This window comes from Miniopterus natalensis, chromosome X (assembly GCF_054644295.1).
Source record: "Miniopterus natalensis isolate mMinNat1 chromosome X, mMinNat1.hap1, whole genome shotgun sequence".
NCBI lineage: Eukaryota > Metazoa > Chordata > Mammalia > Chiroptera > Miniopteridae > Miniopterus > Miniopterus natalensis.
The window spans coordinates 9,961,329-9,982,746 of record NC_142103.1 but is presented as its reverse complement, the minus strand read 5'-3'; the positions used below and the strand labels follow the sequence as shown (position 1 = coordinate 9,982,746).

The window sequence follows — 21,418 nt, the reverse complement described above, 5'->3', positions numbered from 1 at the left end:
AGTGATGCCCTGGGTGAAACTCCTTGGAAACACTGAGACCTGAGGACACAGAAGGAGTTACAAGGAATCTATAGAGAGGACTCCAATACTGGTACACTAGGCACTGTGGGAATGGAGGGCAGTGGCTTTTGGAGAACAGGCTATTCTATTGCTTCTCAAGGCCCTCAAGCTCTGCCTGCCTGGAAGGGTGTTGTCTTACTGCAGCTGAGGATTCTGCAGTCAATTAAGAAGAAAGCCTCTTTCCTGGAGGGCAGAGACCCTGGCCAGCTAGAGGGTGAATCACTGACTCATAGTTGGGCAGCAGAGGTGGTGCTAAAGTGGCAATGAATCAGTCCAAGATGGCATGGGGAGATTACCTGAGTGATGATGAGAAAGGGGATGAGGCAGAAGCCTGAGCCCTCGAGGCTGGGACTAAGTGATAGTGTCGATATAAATATGCATAGAGTCAGCTCCTAACACTACTCCTTACTTCCACCCCCACCAAGTCCAGAAAGGTAGCCCTGGCAGCCTTCTTAGCAGAGGAAGTAGAGTGGGAAGCAGCCTTCCTGGGGGGCGTTATAAATGTTCCTCTCTCCCGTTTATGTCAGAATGTTTAGAAGACCTGGGTTCTAACCCTGACTGCTACTTGCTGTTTGGTCTTAGGCAAGTCCTTTTCCTTCCTGTGTACAACACCAAAGGGAAGTTAAGGGGGCAAGGGGCTTTGTGCCAGGCCTTGGGCTAAATATTTTACCAGTGTTACTTAACACACTCTTCTCCACACTGTTATGGGGTGAGCATGTATCCCCCTATTTCGCAGTTGACAAAACTGAGGCTGAATGATATTCAGTCATCCACCTTCTCTCTAATATATTATGCAGTCTTTTTGTATTTATGTTACCAAGGCATCACTGTAACCCAAGCCAACAACCTGCCACCCTCTGCCTATTGGCTCCCTGTGCACTCAGGTTCAAGTCATGTCTCCCAACTGCCCCCAAAGCCAACTCAAGTTGTTTTCCCAGCAAGGCAGTTGGCTACCTGGTTTGGTTTCTGTTTTCATCTTCCATGACACTCACCCATCCCAAACTCAGATCTTTCCCTGGCATATCAGTCTAAGATCCCACATTAGAAGACAAGCATCACCAGAAAGATGCACCTTGATATCAATGCGCTATCACAAGGGTTGGAGAACTTGCTGCAGAATGCTGCAGTGAGGAAGGGGAGCAGAGCTGCCAGGATCAAAAGGAGGAGTTTCAGAAGACCCAAAGGGGTGGAGAGGAGAGAATGAATGCCAGAGAAAAATTATACTGGTCTCAAACTGCCACTCTCTCCCTTTCCCCCTTTTCATGATTTGGTGCTCTAAAATGTATAAAGGGGCAGCACCCAGTCCATTTTCAGCAGGAGGAGAGGAAGAAATCCTCTCCTTCAATGGAAGGGAAAACCATTGTGACCATTCAAATTACATTCCTGTGTTGGGTAAGATTTATATAAATACTGGGGGTGTGGGTTAGTAAAAAAGAGGAAGGAAAGAAGGCATCTTCCTGGTAGTGATAGTGGTGAGGTGGTACTTAAAGAGTGCCACTTAATGCTGCTGCGAGAGCCAGAAGCTCTCTCCCTTTGCTAAAGCATAAGAGAGACTTGCCACTGAGCTTCTGGATCTCACTTCCAATCCAGGTCCCTAAAAACTACATCTCTGAGCCTTTGGGGAATAAGTCCATGTATTTCTGGACTGCCCCAGTACCTATGTATGCCTGGAGTCAGCAGCTGCCCTCTAGCTTTTCCCCTTCCCTTCCTTCCCTCTCTTCTTTGCTGAGGTTCTGCTTCCCTCTCCTTCCCTCTGTCAGGCTCATGCATAGTCTGAAATTCTTGACTCTCCTCTCCTCTTTCTTTTCCATACCTGTCCCTTTGTGTCAACAGAACTCTCCTTTTTTCCATTTACTTCACACAAGAGAAGAGGAAATTCAATTGGGAAGGAGTATAGTTGTGTATTTGAAATTTTCTCCACTTGAGATCTTGCATTTATAACTCAGTATTGCTCTTCTTGTGCCAGATGAGAATATTTAGTGCTTACAAATACATTTTTTTGTTTGGCTGAATAGTGATCTGTTTATATGATTGTTGGGCTGCAGATTAGAAGGCATTTTTGGAAGAAGTATTAGAAGATAACATGGTTTGGGCAGGTGTGAATGGCCTTCTGACTTCTCCAGATGCCAACAAGATAGAAAAAAAAACTATGAAGACTATAGGGGTGTGTGTGTGTGTGTGTGTGTGTGTGTGTGTGTGTGTGTGATAGCGGGAAGTTTACTGAGACCATTCTCATCCAGATGTGTAGAGGACTTTGTGAAGTTAACTTCTGTTTGCTCTTGCTGCTCATTGAATTTTGAACAAAATGATCTTTTTCTCTCTGAGTTTGGAAGTGTAGAGCCCCTAGATAAGATGGGAAACAAGGAGCAGGAAGAATAGGGCAAGGAGGGAAGGGGTTGTTCCTTGTGTGCAAAGGGCCAACAAAAGATGTTCCCTGCCCTCAAATTCCATACAAGTCAGGGCAGAAGGAAAGAAATTAGGGGTAGCAAAAAGTGTGCTCAGCTGGAATCCAGGAGTCATGGGCCTTCCTCTTGGCTCTGCCACTAATTAGGTCTGTGTCCCTCTGTAAGTTTTTTAGCCATCTACACCTCCAGATCTGTCTTTCCTTTACCTGTAATGTGAGATTATATGGCATGGCCAGGGGAGAGGAAAGTCAAAACCCTGAGAGGAAGAGTTCCTTAGGCTGAATATTGAAGGAGGGATCAGCTTTGAATAGAGAGAGAAAAGATTGTGGGGTACAATGACAAACAGTGGGAGTAGCCAAGGGAATTTAGCAAACAGGTATGCATAAGGCACTGAACTGGCTGCCATGTGGAAAACTGCAATGAATCAGCCCCTACCCCTCTGTGGAAAGCTTTAAAGGGAGTTGGGGAATCTGAGCAGCAGAGCTAAGTGCTAGCAGCACCTGCAGCTAGTCCCAGGACAGGTCCTGCAGGACTGACCAGCAGGTCATGCCACCACTATTCACTGGCCGGACCTGGAGAGTTGCCAAGAGGTACTGCAGGGGCAGGGCTCTAGGCACCTGAGTCCAGCCCATTGAGGGGCTACAGTGGGAGGTGAGGGCACTCCAAGTGGACTTGAGGGAGGGAGTCAGGGAAGAGGAAGCCTGAGAGTTCTGAACAAGTTGCTCAAATCTGGGGGCAGGCAAATGATTTAATTTTTCGAATTCTCCCAATGGTAGGCTCAAAGAGTGGTCTTTGTGAGCCATAAGGCTTTGTTTAATTGCAGGTTCTACACCCTCTTGAGCCACTTAGGGGAAGGACACGCTCTTCAGAACAGGGGCAGATAGGGGCCCAAGACTACGCTTACAGACTGAGGGCACATAGTCATGTGCCAGTGGGTTCCCACCCCTTTCCTCCTCCCCCTCCCCACTCCTTCCCCCACCCCCATCCTGATGCCACCAGTCATGGAGCTCAGTGTCCAGGGCATGCTGCTGGGTTGGGCTGGGGCTCCAGTAAAGAGGGAGATGGAGACCTGCTTAATACTCTCCTCTCCCCCCAGCCCTTAGGCCTGCAGAGCAGAGGGCCCCCTCTCTTTATAGCTATGGACAGAGGCACTGTGGCTCTGTGTCCTAGAGTTGGCTAAGTCCTGTAGAATAATCAAGGACTCTGCAGATGTGAGGGCTTGTGTCTCTTCCTTATTCTTAGATAAGCAGGATAATAATAAATTACCCTGGTTGTGTTCAGAGCTTAGAGATGGTCACTGACTTGCCTAAGGCCACTCAGCTGCTTAGTAATTAGGCAGGCCTCCAGTCTGACTCCTGGTCTGGGGCTTTTTCACTGCATCATAGCTGAGACAGTGGTCTAATTTCAAAGAGGGATAGATAGGTAGTTAGTGTTTTGAAAAATACGGTTATTTTAGTGTAGTTTTAAAATACTATTCCTATCATGAAAACTACTGGGAAAATATCTCCCAATTCCCTCTGACAGTCACTCAGACAGGATTTTGAAAAAGAAAACTGGCAGAAAATTGGATGCTTGTTGGGTAAGATACAATTCATCAGAGAGGAGAGAAGCAGGTGGGGGTGGGGAAACAAAGATGGAGGAGGAGCTCTTAGCACAGATTCTGAGAACAACTTTATTCTGAAGGTTTCCTTGACAGGTCTCTGTCCAGACGGTTTAGCAGAGTGTCCCCACGCGGTCTTTTCTCTCTCATGCCCACTCTGTAGAAGCCCTAGCTGTGGTCTGGAGGGACAAATACTTGATGGCCCTTCCTTTAATCCAGTCTCATTTCCTTCCTTCTTTTTGTTGTAGTGAATACATTAGAGAGGTCTATTCCCTCCCCCATGTGTGTAAAAATGCATATGTGAGGGAGCATCAGGATGCATGTATGCATGGATAACTGTGAGAGAAAATGTATGTGTCTGAAAGGGAGTGTATCTTAAAGAGGGGGGCTTACAAGGCCAGAGGAGTTGAGAGGATGGGAAAAATGAATGAGTTTACTGAGTACATACTGAAAACCTACAACTGAGTAAGGGTCTGCTCAGAGTTGGTGGACCTGAAGAAATAGTCAGTTCTTAATATTTCTTAAAGGAACAAAGGAGAGGAAATGCATTTAAATTAGTTCAGGGAAGGATGATGTTATATCCATGGGCTTTTCTTGACAGTCTTTCAGACTATTGATATTTATGGGACCTCCAAGTAGGTTGTAAAATCCCAAGGGCAGAAATTGGGGCTTTCCACTCCAGATGGCTCCCACCTTTCCTCCACCATCTTTGGCAAAGATGGCTTGTACACTGTGCTGAGGAAAGCAAATGTAGGAACTAAATCTCTTTTGTGGACCAGTTAACTTTTTTCTACATTTCACAGCCCAGACTAATCTCCCCACTCCCACAGTTAGCTGCTTTGCTTATCTGATTATGAAATAGTTCAACTCATCCTGCTAACAGGAGACGAGTACCCATTTTTGCCTTCAAAGAATGCTGCGAGGGCATTCTTCAATGGAGGCACTATCTGCCTCATTCCAGATATTAGCACTTTTGCTCAGTCTGCCCCTCAAATTTGACTCTCAGATATTTTGGAAAGCAATTCCCCACCTTGGTACCCTTTGGAGGATTCTTTCATTCCTCTCTTTTATTTAGTCTTTCTACAGCCATACCTAATAGGTATCATGATTCTTATTTTGTAAGGTGCTGTAACTGAGACTCAGAAAAGTGAGATAATTTGTTCTAAGTCACTTGATTGGTGAATGTGAACTTAAATGTGGTGAAGCTGGGATTTGTACCCAAGTTCTAGTCCATACCTCAGGACCTTTACAGGATGTTGTGCTGTCAGCTTGGAGGTGCACTGGAGTGAGAGATGTTATGGGAGGAATACATAGGGTTTTTGGTGTCTTTCTCCTCTATCCACTCCTCTCCTATATCTTTCATAATAGTCTTTTTCAAAACCATATATATCTGTATCTTTATATCTATCTGTCAGTATATCTACATTTCTATCTAACATCATCATCATCATCACCTATCTAATTTATCTACCTTAATGTTCTGTCTATCTAATCTATCAATCATCTACCTTCATTTCCATTTTCAAAGAATAGTGTGTATAAATAAGACCTCAAAAATCCAGTCACCTCATTAGGAAAGAAGGTAGTCTTGACTCAGACTGTGCCAGTTCTAGACAACAAATGTTGGTGATGTATACCAAGAAATATCAAGGTTTGGTAGAAAGGGCAAGACTAGGCCTAAGTATAGACAGGGACAGCTGGTTCCCTCAGCATATACTTCCATGGCATTTTTGTGCAACTTAAGGTAAACCACAACCTCTCCAGAACCCTAGTTTGTTGTTATCTGTAAAATGGAGAAACATAACACCCAACCTACCTCCTTCCCAGGAGTTGGTGTGAGAATAAAGTGGCATGATTCATTTATTCATGAATCATGAATAGCTGTTTTAAATACAAGACCTTTATGTTCTCTAAAAACCCTCAGAGTTTATAATTCTATGACTTCTGCAACAAAAACTTATTGAACACCTACTATGTGTTAGGGTCTGGAGATCATGGCCATATATATGGAAAACTTTTGAGAAAATGAAAAGCAGGGGGCATTTAAAACTTTTTATCTCTTATTGATGGAACATCTTACTTTTTACTTTTTCTGCCACAACATAATAGAAGCAGCAACCAAAAGGGAAAAAAGATTAAATGGTGACACAGCTTGTGATGCCAGCACTATTATGCACTATGACACATACTGCAGATAACAGTGAGAATATCTATATCTTGTAGTTGATGTCACATTATCTTGTTTACACTATCCTTTGAAATGTTTATAACATAAAGATTGACTTTCACTATCCCGAGCTTGAGTTGTTTCTTTAGTCAATAAAATTTTAAAAGGGCATCCCACGTTGTATAGAATGATGACTGTACTTATTTTACAGACAGGTTGTAATTTGTAGTGGCTGTCTGCCTTTGGATATGATGTCCTCTGGCTTATGGAATCATGCTTTGATTGTGTGTCCATTCTTTCGATTTTAATTATTTAGCTATGCAATGTTTTGCAGATATTAAGATTAAGGATGGATGGGACAGAAGAAGAAAGAGCCCTGGGATTGAGAAGAACTGGGTTCTTGTCTAGAATCTGTTGTTAAACTGCCATGTGACCTTGTGCAAACTTTTGTTTCTATCTGAGCTTCAGGTTTCTGAACTCTAGAATGGAAGCCTTGGATTAGGTGATAGCTAAGGTCCCTTTTATCGGTAATCCATTCTAATATTCTAAGCAGTTAATGAAACATTCTTTTTTTAAGCCAGAGCTTTTCTCAATATATTTCAACAGTATACCTTTAGTTTGTAAGCTTCTGCTATGGCATGATGGGCTGACTCTACATATTTAAGAATGCCTTCCCCAAATTTAATTATCTTGGAGCCTCATCACTGTATAGGATAAAATGAGCCATTTTGTTCATTCTGCTGCCTTTGCTGAAATGGAGGTTATAGTACAACAACTTAAAGGCTAACTCATTAATGCTCAGGGATGAATGAGATGATGTGCCAGCAGACCAAATTGGTGCCCAAATGTTTTCATCTATAGACCCGTATCTTTTCCTTGTGTTGTGACAAATTAATGAAAATGTCTTTATTTGTTGTCACAGCCTGTATGCATTTGAATAACATAGATGCAATGCCTTCTGGGTACCCAGCCCTGTTCACTATCAATATCTCAAACTCTGAGGAGTTCTCAGAGGCTTGGAGAAAAATTCTGATGTTGCCATAAAGTGACTAATTTATAAGGATTCAAACAATGACATCAATACAGTCCTCTCTTCTTTTTCTCACAGGAGTTTACTAGTGAGCACTGCACCATCCCTAACTATTCAGTGGGTGCAATGGAGTTAATTAGTCCTCCAAATTGTGAAGGCTGTGGATTTATGCCTAGCTGAGAGCATTTCCGTCCTGGCAATGTCAAAGCAGGTGACCTTTCTGACATTAATTTGTTTCTCCATCTGTGCCATGCATTTCAGGAGGACGTGAGGAACAGTTTGCTGCCACTCATGTGTGTTTCCCCTTTTTGAATTGCTGGAGACTTGATCTGGATGTTCTTCTGCTCTTTGTTCAAATTCTCTCTCTTGGTATCTGCTTATATCCTAGCCCCTTTAGTGATCCAAATGAAATTAAATATTCTTTTTCTAGTGACATGTAAAATTGGATGGTTTGAAATAGATAAATTTTGAGACATATAAGCATTTTACTAATCTGAATAATAGTATTTGAAAAATTGATTTATGCAGGTATTTTTTCTAAATTTTATAAGATGCTTTTTTTATACTTGACCCTGATGCCATCAGAGATTAAAGAAAAAAGATCTATTCCCAACAATCTTTCAAGATCTCTTTACCTGCTTTAATTTAATTCAAATTTAGTAGAGATAGATCAGAGTAAGTCCTTGGATGCATTTATACAAATTCTAATTTTATGTGATTACTTTTGAAACATGATATTTTCTGGTAAAGTCAGGCCCTCTGCAAAAACCTTCAATATCAACATGTTTATTAAAAACCAGTGCTAAATATCACACATACATTATTCATTTAATTCTCATACAACTGCTGAAATGGGTACTGCATCACCTCACCATGCTATAGAAGAAGATATTGAGGCTCAGAGAATTCAACTAACTTTCTTAAGGTCACACAGCTAAGAAATCATAAAGCTTGGCTTTGAACTCAGTTCTATTTAGCTCCAACTTCAGTGGCCACTACAGGTATTTGTCTAAGGATATGGTTTTTGCAAGGGAGGGCTTGCTTTCATCTTTCTTCTTATCTTTTTGATGTCCTGGTCACGTTAGACCAGCACCATGTTACAGGGGAAAGGGAAGACACTTTGGAGCAAGAGAGGTCTCTTGGCACTTTATTCCCTGTGAGGAACATCCTTTTGTGTTCAGCTTAGAATGTCAGGCCTGAGGGCAAGTATTCAGATCTCAAGAACCTGTTATGTGCCTCTCTCATAGTATTGAAATCTGTTTACTCACCCACCCCTCCCAACCCTACCCAACTGCTGCTTTTCTGGGCACATTGGCCTTCCTAACTCTGCTTCTGTTGTGTATTCTTCTAGTGCCTTGTGAGGGTTGAAGGTAAGCAAGACAGTGTCAGTTTTGCTGGCAGAACTGCAGCATATGATTGCTCTTAAGTTTAGCCCTGTATCTTTGAGCAGGAGGCAATGACAAACGGTTTATTCAAGGCCTTTGATTTCCGTCGGAATTGTAAGCATCTAGGCTGACTCATCTCTCAAAGGCTTTTCTCTCTCTTTTTGGCTGGTGTTGTTTTGAGGTTTTCTTGTTTGTTCTTACCTTATTTAGGTGGGGGGAGAGGGATTGATTTTTCATCTTGATTTTGTGGGTGAAAGACCAGCTATACTCTTTGGAGGACCAGATGTGGTAAGCCTCGGCAAGAAGAAATAGCTGCAGCTCCAAAACAGGTACAACAATGTCTGAATTGGGGCAAAGGGGGAGGGGGAGCTATGTTAGAAAAATGAAGCCAGAGCTAGGTTTTGTGTGTCAGGAAGAGACCCTTGGCTAACAGGCTCTGGATCTGCTATTGTGAATGGGGGACTGCAAGAGGCTTATTCTAAGGTTATGTGCATGATTAAAGTGGTCATTTTGTAGATGCAGTTTGTTGGTCGAGCTTAGGCATTCTCTTTGGATTGGGGGATGGTGCTTTGCAGCTGAAGGATCTTTCAAAAAACCCATGGTAAGGACTTTCCTCTTAGCTCAGTTCAAAATCCATAGAAATACTTCTCATCCTTTCTCATACAGCACTTTAGTTATCGGCCAGCATTTATTTCTGACGTGTGTGGTGTTGATCATTAAGAACAGTGGGCAAAGGAGAATTGAGAATTTTGGAAACAAAAGTAGGGTGGATTTTTTTTTTTTTTTTGATAGAGCTTGTTTATACAGATTATTGAATGATAAATTTCTACCTACTTTTTCTCTGCAAAGCAACATTACTTGGACTTTGGAATTTAAGTCCCACCCAAATAATATATAGAATATTATTATAAAAGTCCATGGGAAAGAGAATCTCAGAAAGTAGTGTGTGACAACTTCCTTTTTTGTCAAAGGGTTTAGTTTCCCATATTCCAAATTATCTTCTCTGTCAGGAACTAGCATGCACACTCACCCAAATCATAAACTTCAGAGCTGTCTTAAATACTTTCCTTTCTATTACAATAAAAAAATTCCCCTAAGTCCTGCCAATTATACCCATAAAATCCATCCTCTGCTCTAGCTTTAGTGACACTGACTTGTGTCAGCATCTCTTGCCTGATCTACCTACTTCAGGCTCTCTACCCTAACCAGGCTTTTCACTACTCTATGTGATTTTTCCAAGCTGCAACTCTGACTCTGTCACTCCCCACTTAAAACTCTGCAGTAATCCCCTATTGTCTTCAGGAGAAAGTCCAGCTCCTTAACATGGCTAACAGGGACATTCATGATCTCACCCCTGCCTATCCAGATTTATTTCCTTCCATCTCCTTTATACAGCTTTAAGAATATAACGACCTCTCTCCCATCTCCTTGCCTTTGCACAAGCTGTTCTCTCTTTGTGGACACTCCCCCTCCCTGTCTCCAGGCAGACTTAGATGTTTCCTCCTTTCTGCTCTCACTGTACTTTGTTTATATCTTGGCCAATTGACTTATCACAAGGTTTTGTAAATTGTTGCTAACCTGTGTATCTCTTTCACTGTACAGTTAAATCCTTTATGAAAGGAATAGTATTATCTTGCTCATATTTGAACCCTCAGTGCCTGGCACAAAGTGGGCATTTAATACAGTTTCTTTTTTTATGGGTAAATGAAATAACAAAGGAATAATAGCGGTGAGGGTGTGAGAAAAGGATAGGCAGATCCCACTGGAGGATCCTAAGCAGCCTGGGAGCAGTATGAGATAGTGGGCACCACGGAGAAGGGACAGGTTTGCCAATACACTAAGACAAACTTCACTCTGATCACCCATCCTGAATAGGGAGTCTCACTAGAATTGTCCTGGAAATGATGTTTGTTTTGCTACAAATGGATTTTTTTTTATAAAAAATTATATCAAGTTGCACAATTTTTGGTAGATAGATAAAAGGCAAAAGGCAAACAAATTCTTACCACTGAATATAGATACTGTATGTTAGTATTTGAGTGCATTCCTTTTGGTCTTATTTTCATGAGTGTTTTTCTTCATATAGTTGTAATCATAATTAATACCACTCTGTATTTTGTATTTGTGGTTTAAGAGCTCTTTGTAAATATCATTTTTTAGTGATTCCCAGAGGGAAAAGGGGATGGGGGGAAGTTGAAGAGGGTATGGGGGGATAAATGGTGATGGAAGGAGACGACTTGGAGTGGTGAATACACAATACAATATACAGATGATGTATTATAGAATGGTACACTTGAAACCTATATAATTTTATTTACCAATGTCACCCCAATAAATTCAATAAAAAAGAACAAAGAAAACACATAATTTTAATGTTTGCATAATTTTCCATACTGTGACCATTCCATAATTTGCATCATTCGTCTCATTGCTGGGTTAACTTTTTTAACCTTAATTTTTTAGTTATGGCTCATGTAAATATGGGTTTTCCTGTCTGTAGGAAGATTCCATTAGGATAGATTCCTAGAAGGGGAATTACTGGGTCAAAGCACCTGGGGATTATTTTTGACTCAGACTCATGTGTCCAGTTTGCTTTATGGAAGAACTGTACAAATTTACAGGGTTCTTAACCTAGATGAAAGTGCCATTTTCACCCAACCTGGACAGCATCGAGCATTATCATTAAAAAGTAAAAAAAATAAATTTCATCAGCAGTCTAATTAGTGGAAAATATTACATTATTCTTGTCTCAATGTGCATTTAAAAACTGTGAGTGAGGTTGGTTCTCCCTAATCCCCCCCCCCCCCCCCCCCCCCCCCCCCCCCGTCAAATTAGGTTTTCTCTTTTCTGGACTGTCAGTTCAGGGCTGATTTTTTTTTTAGTTGGATTTTTTTTTTTTTTTTTTGAATAAGCAACCAGAGGCAGCTCTGCTCCAGGGTGAAGCCACCTCCCAGTTTTCCCTCCCCCTCTACCAACCTTCCCCCCCACAGTTCTCTTCACCAGGTCCAGTGACAACTGGATGATGCAGCTTTGATAATCATCCGATTCCAGAATGGGTGGCTACATTCTTTTTCTGAAGGCAGCAAGGACACGGTGCCCCAGAATCATGCCCCCTTTGTTGTTGATGTCCGCCTTCATTTTTTTAGTGAATGTCCTGGGAGGAGCCCCAGGACACAACCCGGACCGCAGGACGAAGATGATATCAATACACAGTCTCTCGGAGCTGGAGCGTCTGAAGCTGCAAGAGACTGCTTACCACGAACTCGTGGCCAGACAGTTCCTCTCTGAATTCAAACCTGACCGAGGTGAGCAGTACCCCGGAGTGTGGCGTCCTCGCTCTCCAGCGAGTGGACCCTCCCGGGTGGGACGGGGCGAGTTGGGGGTATGGAAGGGTAGGAGGGGCGTGACCCTGGTCTCAGACCCTGTCAGTTCTCATGGCGCCGAGAGAACTGAGCAAGAGGGAGTTGAAGGGTGTTTGTTGAATTGCAGAAGAGACAGATTAGTTGAGCTGGGTTAAAGACTAGGAGCTTGAGGGGCAGCATGCCGGACACGTCAGGAACAGACAAGTTGATAGAGTACAGGTGAAGAGACAGACGCATCAAGTGCGGTGCTAGAAAGAATCTGAGTGGGAGCGAGGCACAGGGGGACACTCTGAGAGAGGACTGGGACAGACAGAGACAGCGCGGTTGAGAGATGGAGAGTAAGGGAGACTGTGAGAGACACGCACCAATCCCGGCGTAGAGCAAAGGCGGGAGGTGCGCTGAGAGTGCTGCACACAGCTCAGCGGGCAGCCGGGAGAGCGAGAGGGACCCAGCAGTGGACTGGGTTTGAGTGTGCCAGGGTTCTTAGGGGTAAAGGCTCAGATTAGCAGTTGAAACGAGGTGAGAGGGGGGTCGCACGGGGCCAAGGGGCCCTCCTGCAGTAATGAAAAGTGCAGGGGCAGCAGATTCGGCAGGCGCGCACAGCGGACGCCAGCAGAAAGGAGCGAAGCAGAGCGCGAGGAGACCCCGCAGGCAGCCGTAGCTGCGGGTGTTGGAGCTGGGGGGGGGGCGGGGGGCGGACTGCGTGGGTTGCTGCTTCTCCCGCCGCAGCGCGTGGAGCCGATGCCATCCCGGGTGTGAGCGTGCCCGCAGTAACTTGGCGACTCCTACTAGAGGAGGCGCCACCGGCAGAGCCATTCCCTTTGCCTGTTGCACTGTCCCAAGGCTCAGGCCTGGAATTTATGTTTTAAGCGTTGTATTGAGCTATTACCGGTGCATAACACCATGCACTGTGCCACATGGAGCCTAAGATTGCCTGGTTTGGTTTGGTTAAATTCTTGGAGTGTCATACGCGGTACATAGGATTAGTCTCGTTGTTAAATGGGGAAACTGAGGCTGAGAGAAAGCAAAACACTTTTTGCGGGCTGCACAGAGTTGTTTATTCCCCCATCCCCAATTCCTGTGGATCAATGCATTGCGATGCTTTTTATAAAGTACTATTTATGTGTCTTTTCTTTTTTTCTTTCTGTAGCTCTGCCTATTGAGAGTCCAAACACCGTTGAGAAGTGGTTTCTGACTCTGAGAGGACAACAGAGGGGTGAGGAGTTCTTGTAGTTTACTTAGGAAAGAAATGAGATGCTGCATCCCCCTACTATTATGTCCTGGGCTACTGGAGACTGGGCGGTGCTCGCTGCTCCTGGGGGCAATCACTCCCCTCTCCCAGAAATCAAGGGGGGGGGGGTCAGGAAGTGGAGCAATAACAGCGGGGACGCGAGGGGCGGTCCCTGCAGATCTGCCTAAGCCTTCCTGCTTAGAATCCACCCCAGACTGATTGCCCAGAAGAAGTTTTCCGCATTGCTTCAAGGTAGTCACCCCCTGGCAGGACTTAGGGCAGGGATCTTGAGCTCCGTCGGGGTAGTTGAAAAAAGCTGCGTGTTTTTGGCTCACTCCCCAGAGAGGGGCGCGACGGGTCGCGAGGGGTGGGGGTTGGCTGCGAGAGGTTGCTTAGAGGAGTGCTAGAGCTCCGGCAGTTCCTCCCGATTTAAGAGCTGCTGAACGTTGACGTTTCTCAGTCTTTCTATCCCAGGTTCCTCAGTCGTATCACTCAAGACGTTTGGCGTTCGTCTGGAAGAGGTGCTGGTGAATGAGTTTGCCCGCGGCAAGCAACTTGAACTGAGAGCCGCTATGCAGGTTGAAGATTCTACGGGTCAGACTGCAGGCCGCCGCCGTCGTCGGGGAAACGTGGTGCGAAGGATGCTTGGCCGAGTGAGGCGCTTTTTCAGTCGCAGACGGGAAGAACCCTCCTTACCCCGGGAGTTCACTCGCCGTGGGCGCCGAGTGAGTTGAACCCTCCAGGTTTCAAGCAGAGGTCTTTCCTGAGATATTCAGGGTTGTGGGTCGGGAGGGCCAAGGCCTGTGTCCTCAGAGGGAGGGAGAGGTGAAAAGAACATGTTGGAAGCATGTACTTGGCTTGCCACAGAAAGAATGTATCCTATTATGAATGTGATGCAGTCTTCAGGAAGGTTTGAAGCAACCTTTCAGGTTCCCCATTTTAAGATAGTCTGGGTTCTCCACAGGGTGCAATATCTGTGGATAGCCTGGCTGAACTGGAGGACGGGGCCTTGCTGCTGCAGACCCTGCAACTTTCCAAGATTTCCTTTCCAATTGGCCAGCGACTTCTGGGATCCAAAATGAAAATGAGCCTCAATCCGATTGCTAAGCAAATCCCCAAGGTTGTTGAGGCTTGCTGCAGCTTCATTGAGAAACATGGTAAGGGGGACGAAAATAATGGTCAAATTAAGGTAGAAGGCAATTAAAAGGAAGAAATGCTGTTCTAGAAATAGGGAAATAAAATGGGTTGCAGGATGAAGGACTTGGAACATTCCTCTGCCACCAGTTGGGGTCCGGATACAGCTGGGAGAAGGGAAATGCCCTGGGGAAGGGGACCAGAGATTCTTAGCATACCTGCTCTTTTCTTTCAGGCTTAACCACAATAGGGATTTTCACCCTGGAATACTCCAAGGAGAGAGTGCGTGAGGTAAATTGGCTTTGTTTACACTTGTTCTTCGAGTGAGAAAAAACAGGTGAGGTGGGGGCTCCCCCAAATTCCTGAAGGGAGTTTCATGTAGAAGGCACATCATATTGCCAGCTTCCTCCACTGAAGTTTGAAACTTATTGAAGAAATGACCAGGAGGGAGCCTGTGGTGGACAGGGCAGACAGTCCATGCATTTTCTCCCATTTTATAGCTCCGGGAAGAATTTGATCAAGGTCTGGATGTAGTGTTGGATGACACTCAGAATGTGCACGATGTTGCCGCACTTCTCAAGGAGTTTTTCCGTGACATGAAGGACTCTCTGCTGCCAGATGATCTGTACATTTCCTTCCTCCTAACAGCAAGTGAGTTTTCTGCTCTCCCTTCTTTCTTGTTGGGCAGGGAAAGGAAATAGTACAGGGAGTGTGGGGGTCTAGAAACAGAGCTCAGGCTGCAAGACCCTAGGAATTAAGACAGAATACACATCTATGGAAAACAGTATGGAGGTTCCTTAAAAAATTAAAAATGGAACTGCCATTTGATCCAGTGATTTCACTTCTAGGAATATATCCTAAGAATCCCAAGACACCAATCAGAAAGAATATATGCACCCTTATGTTCATAGCAGCACTCTTTACAATAGCTAAGATCAGGAAACAGCCCAAGTGACCATCAGTAGATGAGTGGATAAAAAAGCTGTGGCACATTTACCCAATGGAATACTATGCAGCTGTAAAAAGAAGGATCCCTTACCTTTTGGTACAGCATGGAGGGACCTGGAGAATATTATGGTAAGAGAAATAAGCCAGTCCAAGAAAGACAAATATCACATGATCTCACTTATATGTGGAATCTAAGGAACAAAATAAATTGACAAACAAGATAGGACCACAGACATGGAAACATGAAACAAACTGACAGATCTCAGAGGGAAGGTGGAAAGGAGGGTGGGAAGAGATTGACCAAAGAACTTATAAGCATATATGCACAGCCCATGGACACAGATGATAGACAGGTGAAGACCTAAGGAAGGGTAGGAGATGGGGGGAAGGGAGTAAAGGGGAGAAAATGGAGGACATCTGTAATACTTTCAACAATAAAATAAATTTAAAAAATAAAGATGAAAATACCTCTGAAATTCATCTGAAGGTGGGGTTGGAGAAGTGGGGGGAGAGATTAATCAAAAAACTTATATGCATATATGCAAAACCCATGAACAGAGACAATAGTGTGGAGAAGGCCTGGGGGGTGGGGGCAGATTCTGGGTGGAGGGGATCAGTAGGGAAAAAAAGAGTATATCTGTAATACTTTCAACAATAAAGATAAATTAAAAAAATAAAATAAAGATGAAAACACCTTTTCAGACTACTTTCCTTATATCTCATAATATTCCAGTATAAGTGTACCCTTTGGAAATCTCTCCAGAGCTTCTTGAAGCTGTGTGTGTCTTATCAGGATAAAGAAGAATTTACTTTCTGCAGAAGGCATTCAATTTTGATGAGAACCCTTCTTGTTTTTAGGGCTTCTGGGATCAAATGCTATGGGGATGAGCAAAGAAAAGATGTCCCTGGACTTTCTCCATAGCCTTCAGTGATTTTCAAGCAGAATCACTTCTTGGTATCAGGCTGCTGCCAAGGTTAGCCCCCTGAGCCAACCCTTGTTTTCCTTCCTCTAGCTCTGAAGCCACAAGATCAGCTTTCTGCCCTGCAATTGCTGGTTTACCTGATGCCACCCTGCCACAGTGACACCTTGGAGCGTCTGCTGACGGCCCTGCATAAAATCACTGAGAACTGCCAGGACTCCATTGGCATTGATGGACAGTTGGTAAAAAGCTCTGGGAAAGGGTAGTGAAGGCTGTGGTTAGGGACATGTGTGGGAATATATGAGAGAGACAGAGCCAAAGAGACAGAGGAAAAGGGAAACAAGAATAAAAAGATGTTTTCATTTGTATAACTTTGATTACTACCTCAGAGTCAACCACTTTCTGCTTTCTTTTATCTAGGTTTTTGGCAACCGTATGACTTCCAGCAATTTGGCATTGGTGTTTGGATCTGCTCTCCTGAAGAAAGGGAAAGTTGGCAAGAGGGAATCCAGGAAAACAAAACTGGGGATTGACCACTATGTTGCTTCTGTCAATGTGGTCCGTGCTATGATTGATAACTGGGATATTCTCTTTGAGGTAGGTGGAAGTTTGGGACACACTTATTTCACAGCTCTCTCACATGTTCACAAGGCAAGGAGAAGCTGTACATGTATTCCTGAGGGTAGCCAAAGGTACCTAAAAATTTCCTAGTCTAGAAGGTCTCACATTAGCTGGTCATGGTGACTTCAGTCCTGTGTAATTGATAGAAATGAGTGTAAAAATTTTAAATGTTATATAATAAAGACTAACATTGCTAATTTTACCCTCAGGTGCCTCCCAATATTCAGAGGCAGGTTGCTAAGCGTGTGTGGAAATCCAGTCCTGAAGCCCTTGATTTTATCAGACGCAGGAATTTGAGGAAGATCCAGTGAGTGTTTTGTCAGTTTATTTATGCTTAGCCTGAAGCAGAATCTTTTATGGGAGTTTCCAATCCCAGGCCATCTTTTTGTTAATCCATCCATGTACACAAACTGACTTGATTTTTCAAATTCATTCTCATTCAGGAGTGCACGTATAAAGATGGAAGAGGATGCTTTACTTTCTGATCCAGTGGAAAACTCTGCTGAAGTCCGGGCTGCTGTCCTTCCTCAAAGCAAGCCCTTTGATGAAGGTCAGTTCCCTGCTGGAGATCAGATCCCTGGTGAAGGTCAGGCCCTTACTGAAGGTCAGTCCCTTGGTGAATGTCAGGCCTTTCCTGAAGGCCAGGTCCTTGCTGAAGATGAGCCCCTTGAGGAAGATGAGTCCTCTGAGGAAGATTTGGCAGTTAACGAAGAGCTAGTATTTGAATATCTCCATCAAGGAGCAGTCTTTGGAGAAGTCCAAGGACTTGAGATCCCAAATGACTTTGAAATTCAAGGTGCAATTCTTGAAGACATACCAGAGCTTGATGAAGAAGATGATGTTGACAATGAGGACGATGACGACAATGATACTGTGAATTTTGATGATCTTCCTCCCCTTGAGGATATTCTAGATCCTGATGATGAAATTCCAGAACTCATTGAAATCCCAGACTTTGAAGAAATACCATATTTTGATATAGTCCCAGACCCGGAAGGAGCCCCAGATGTGCAAGAAATCCCAAACCCTGGAGAAGTCCAAAACAACGATCTTGGAGAAGGGCCAAATTTTGAAAACTACCAAAATATTGTCCTTGCAGAAGTTCCCTATCTTGATGTAATCCCAAACCATGAAGAAGCCTCAGATACTGATGAAATCCAAGACCATGCAGATGCCTCAGATAATGATGAAAACCCATATTCTGAAGAAGACTCCAATTTTGAAGAAGCTCCAGCTCTTGCTGAAATCCCAAATGATGAAACCTCAAATGCTGAAGAAATTTCAGACCATGAAGAGGCCCCAGAAGTCAATGGGATTTCAGACTCTGACAAAGACCTTGATTTCGAAGAAGTCCTAGCTCTTCATGTGGTCCCAAGCCCTGAAGAAGCCCCTGATGATTATGAAATTCCAAATCATGAAGAATCCCCAGGAGTTAATGAACTCTCAGACTCTGAAGAAGATTCCAGTCTCGAAGAGGTTCCAGCTCTTGATGGAGTCCCAAATGATGAAGAAACCTCAGATACTGAAGAAATCCCAGGTCATGAAGAAACTCCAGAGGTCAGTGGAATGACAGGTTCTGAAGAAAGATCCAACTCTGAAGAGGCCCCAGCTCTCCATGTGGTAAAGAGCCCTGAAGATGTCTCTGATTTTGATGAGATTCAAGATGAGGAAGAATACTCAAATGTGAGTGGAGTCTTAAACAATGAAGAAGCCTCAGATGCTGAAGAAACCCCAGGACACAAAGGAGCCTCTGATGTCAGTGAAATCCAAGACTCTGAAGAAAACTGCAATCTTGAAGAAGACTCAGTTCTCAGTGTGGTTCTAGAGCCTGAGGATGCTCAAATTTACAACGAAATTTCAGATTCTCAGAAAGACCGAGCCAACACTTTTGAAGACCAAAATGTGATTCCCGAGCCTGAAGATGTCTCTATTTTCAGTACAATTCCAGACCCTCAGCCAGACCCTGCTGTCAATCTTGAAGAAATCATGAATGTGGAAGCGGTACCAATGCCTAATTATCTTGACTCTAAAGAAGTTCAGAATCCAAAGGCAATCCAGTTCCATAAAGAAGATGCAGATTTTACATTCCCTCTAGATACTACCCTGCTTAAAAACAAGTCTCAGCTTGGCCAAGTAATGAACTACAAGCCCTTCTCAGAGTCATTGAAGATCGACTCCTGCTTTCTCCCCTCCATGAAGTGCTGTAAGCTTCTGGCTCCAGCTTTATTATTCCTTTGCTTAGTAAAACTAGTTAGGCTGCTTGTAGGGTGGTGGTTATTTGGAGGTTGCATTCTTCTATGCCTCCCGCAAGGTATTGTCTATTTGCTCTAAGCATGGGGTATCTGTCTAACTCTTTCTGTTCTTTAACCAAGCTCTTCTCCCTCACCCCCCCCCAGCTTCCACAGTGGGCCTAGATTTAGAGATCTATATTCTACTCTTAAGCTGCAGTTTTCTTACAATTCTAATGCAGATAACCATTCCTGCCCTAACTTCTTGCCTCATGCTGTATTTGAAGCTCAAAATTAGGTCTCAGTCCCTTGGGTGCTGTGCAAAGTAAGAAGTTAACATTGTTACTATTTTCCAGGTTCCTCTGAGGAGCCAGCTGTGCCTTCCGGCACTGCCCGTTCCCATGACGATGAGGAAGGAGCGGGTAACCTTCCTATTCTGGAGCAAGACCGCCCATTGCTCCGTGTGCCCCGGGAGAAGGAGGCCAAAACTGGCACCAGCTACTTCTTACCTTAGATGGTTTTCCTTCTATAAGGTGCAGGACAGGGGAAAAGGGTTGGGGTATATCTGAAATATCACAGGAAATATTAAAGAGTGTGTCTTGAAGGTAAAGATTTGAGGGTGAGAAGGAGTTCCACCTGATGCTCAGGTCAGGCTGAGAAGTCCAAACACACTGCCAGCCCCTTCACTGGGGATGCTTGGTCCCTTCAGCTGGTAAAAGCAGAGAAGTTTCTGTGTCATACCCAGGATCCCTGGGTGCTATCTTGCCTTTCTCTTTTACCCCTGATCCTGGCTTTTCCACATTACAGCCCTTCCTTTAATTGATGTGACATTTGTGGTAAACACCTGTCTCAGAGAAGCTCACAAATCTCGAGGTGCTTTCCCTCCCCCAAAGAGGAATTGCATGTTTTCCTGACTTTCCTATTCTACTCCTGAGAGCTCAATTGGAAAGGCCCTCAAGAGGCATGCTAGAATGTTAGGTCAGCCTACTGACTGCTGACAAACAATCAATGCTAAACCATGTCACACCAACTCAGCCGTGTCCCCGCAGCAACTCCACCACCTCAGGCTATTTCTTTTTGCCAAATTATTTAGACCAATGGCTGGTCAAACAACGACTCCCAAAATTATGTGCAGTCTTGCTCAGGTAGAGCCAACAGGGCCATCTCAAGTGTAAGTCTAACTAGCTTTCCTTTGGTCAAATTTAGAGGAAAAATTTGATTTTAATACCTTGATTTGTTTTACAGACAGCTGGTGTTCACACCCTGTTGTCAGCAAAACAGCTAGTTAGATATGGACACATAGTTCCAGCTAGTTAAAGTCACCTGAATACAAATATTATCTATCGTCTCTGTAGTTCCTCTATGCAGGACGTTACAAATTTGCGGGACACGCTCTGGTAACACATAGATATGGGCTATGTATGACATCCAAAATTATACCTGATATTGAGGCATAACAACTGCTAATGTCCATAGACTGAAGAGTGTATTGTATTGAGGGATAGAAATTGTTCACATATTGGGTAACAACCTTAGAGCTCGAAGATTTGTGATTGTTAAAACTTCTCTGGCATTTAATCATTAATAAACATCTGTATTGTGACAGCAGCATATTCATAGCTTATTGTGTTTTTTGTTTTTTTAAATTTAAAATTTTGTTGGTGATTTGGAAAGCTCTGGCTGGAGCTGAAGACGAAGGAGAGGTGGGGAAGAGGAATAAAGGAGAAGAGGATGATATAGAATAAGGGATATGGAATAAAGGGGGGTGATGCAGACAGAGGAGGGGGTGATATGGAATAAAGGGGAGGGGGTGAGTTAGAGTAAAGGGGAAGGGTGATGGGGAATTAAAAGGAGGGGTGATGCAGAATAAAGAGGAGGGCATGATGTGGAATAAAGGGGGTAAAGTGGAAGAAAGAAGAGCTGCAGTTGAATAAAGAAAATGGAAGGGTTAAAGTAGAATAAATGGTTAAGGAGTGGTGAAACAGGAATAAAGAAAGGGATGAAGCTTAAAAAGACCTCTAAAGGGAAATGAGGAGGAATAGAAAGAGAGATTACTAGGTATCCTCAATTGAGAAAGTCACCCTAGGTTGGTGAAAAATAAAAACCTAAACATCTGGAGACATGATTTCCAAGGATAAGAATATGCTGCTGTTTGATTGGAGCTCCAACCTTTCTTGAAAGCTTGAGACTTCATGACATGCTTGGAAATTTCCCATGTTAGGGACAGGGCTCCAGAAAGGGGAACTGGGTTGTATTATTTATTTTTACACACTTTTATTTGGGATATATCTTGTGTATCGTTCTTTAGACAGCAGAAATATAACATT

The 21,418-nt window shown here is 43.7% G+C and overlaps 1 protein-coding gene across 2 annotated transcripts in view; it reads left to right on the top strand.

The window, feature by feature from the left end:
* ARHGAP36 (Rho GTPase activating protein 36) overlaps window positions 1-20,699 on the top strand; it is a 31,824-nt gene extending 11,125 nt beyond the window's left edge. The window contains exons 2-12 of one of the 2 annotated variants that reach the window (XM_016198019.2): window positions 11,794-11,952; window positions 13,160-13,225; window positions 13,715-13,965; window positions 14,205-14,397; window positions 14,610-14,665; window positions 14,875-15,025; window positions 16,336-16,484; window positions 16,663-16,839; window positions 17,073-17,170; window positions 17,307-17,413; window positions 19,448-20,699. In XM_016198019.2, the coding sequence (XP_016053505.1) occupies window positions 11,794-11,952; window positions 13,160-13,225; window positions 13,715-13,965; window positions 14,205-14,397; window positions 14,610-14,665; window positions 14,875-15,025; window positions 16,336-16,484; window positions 16,663-16,839; window positions 17,073-17,170; window positions 17,307-17,413; window positions 19,448-19,605 (1,565 nt within the window). In that variant the 3' untranslated portion in view covers window positions 19,606-20,699. Of the gene's footprint in view, window positions 1-11,699; window positions 11,953-13,159; window positions 13,226-13,714; window positions 13,966-14,204; window positions 14,398-14,609; window positions 14,666-14,874; window positions 15,026-16,335; window positions 16,485-16,662; window positions 16,840-17,072; window positions 17,171-17,306; window positions 17,414-19,447 lie in introns of those variants that run through there. The other variant, XM_016198020.2, reaches the window with a different exon arrangement.
* Window positions 20,700-21,418: the final 719 nt, after the last annotated feature.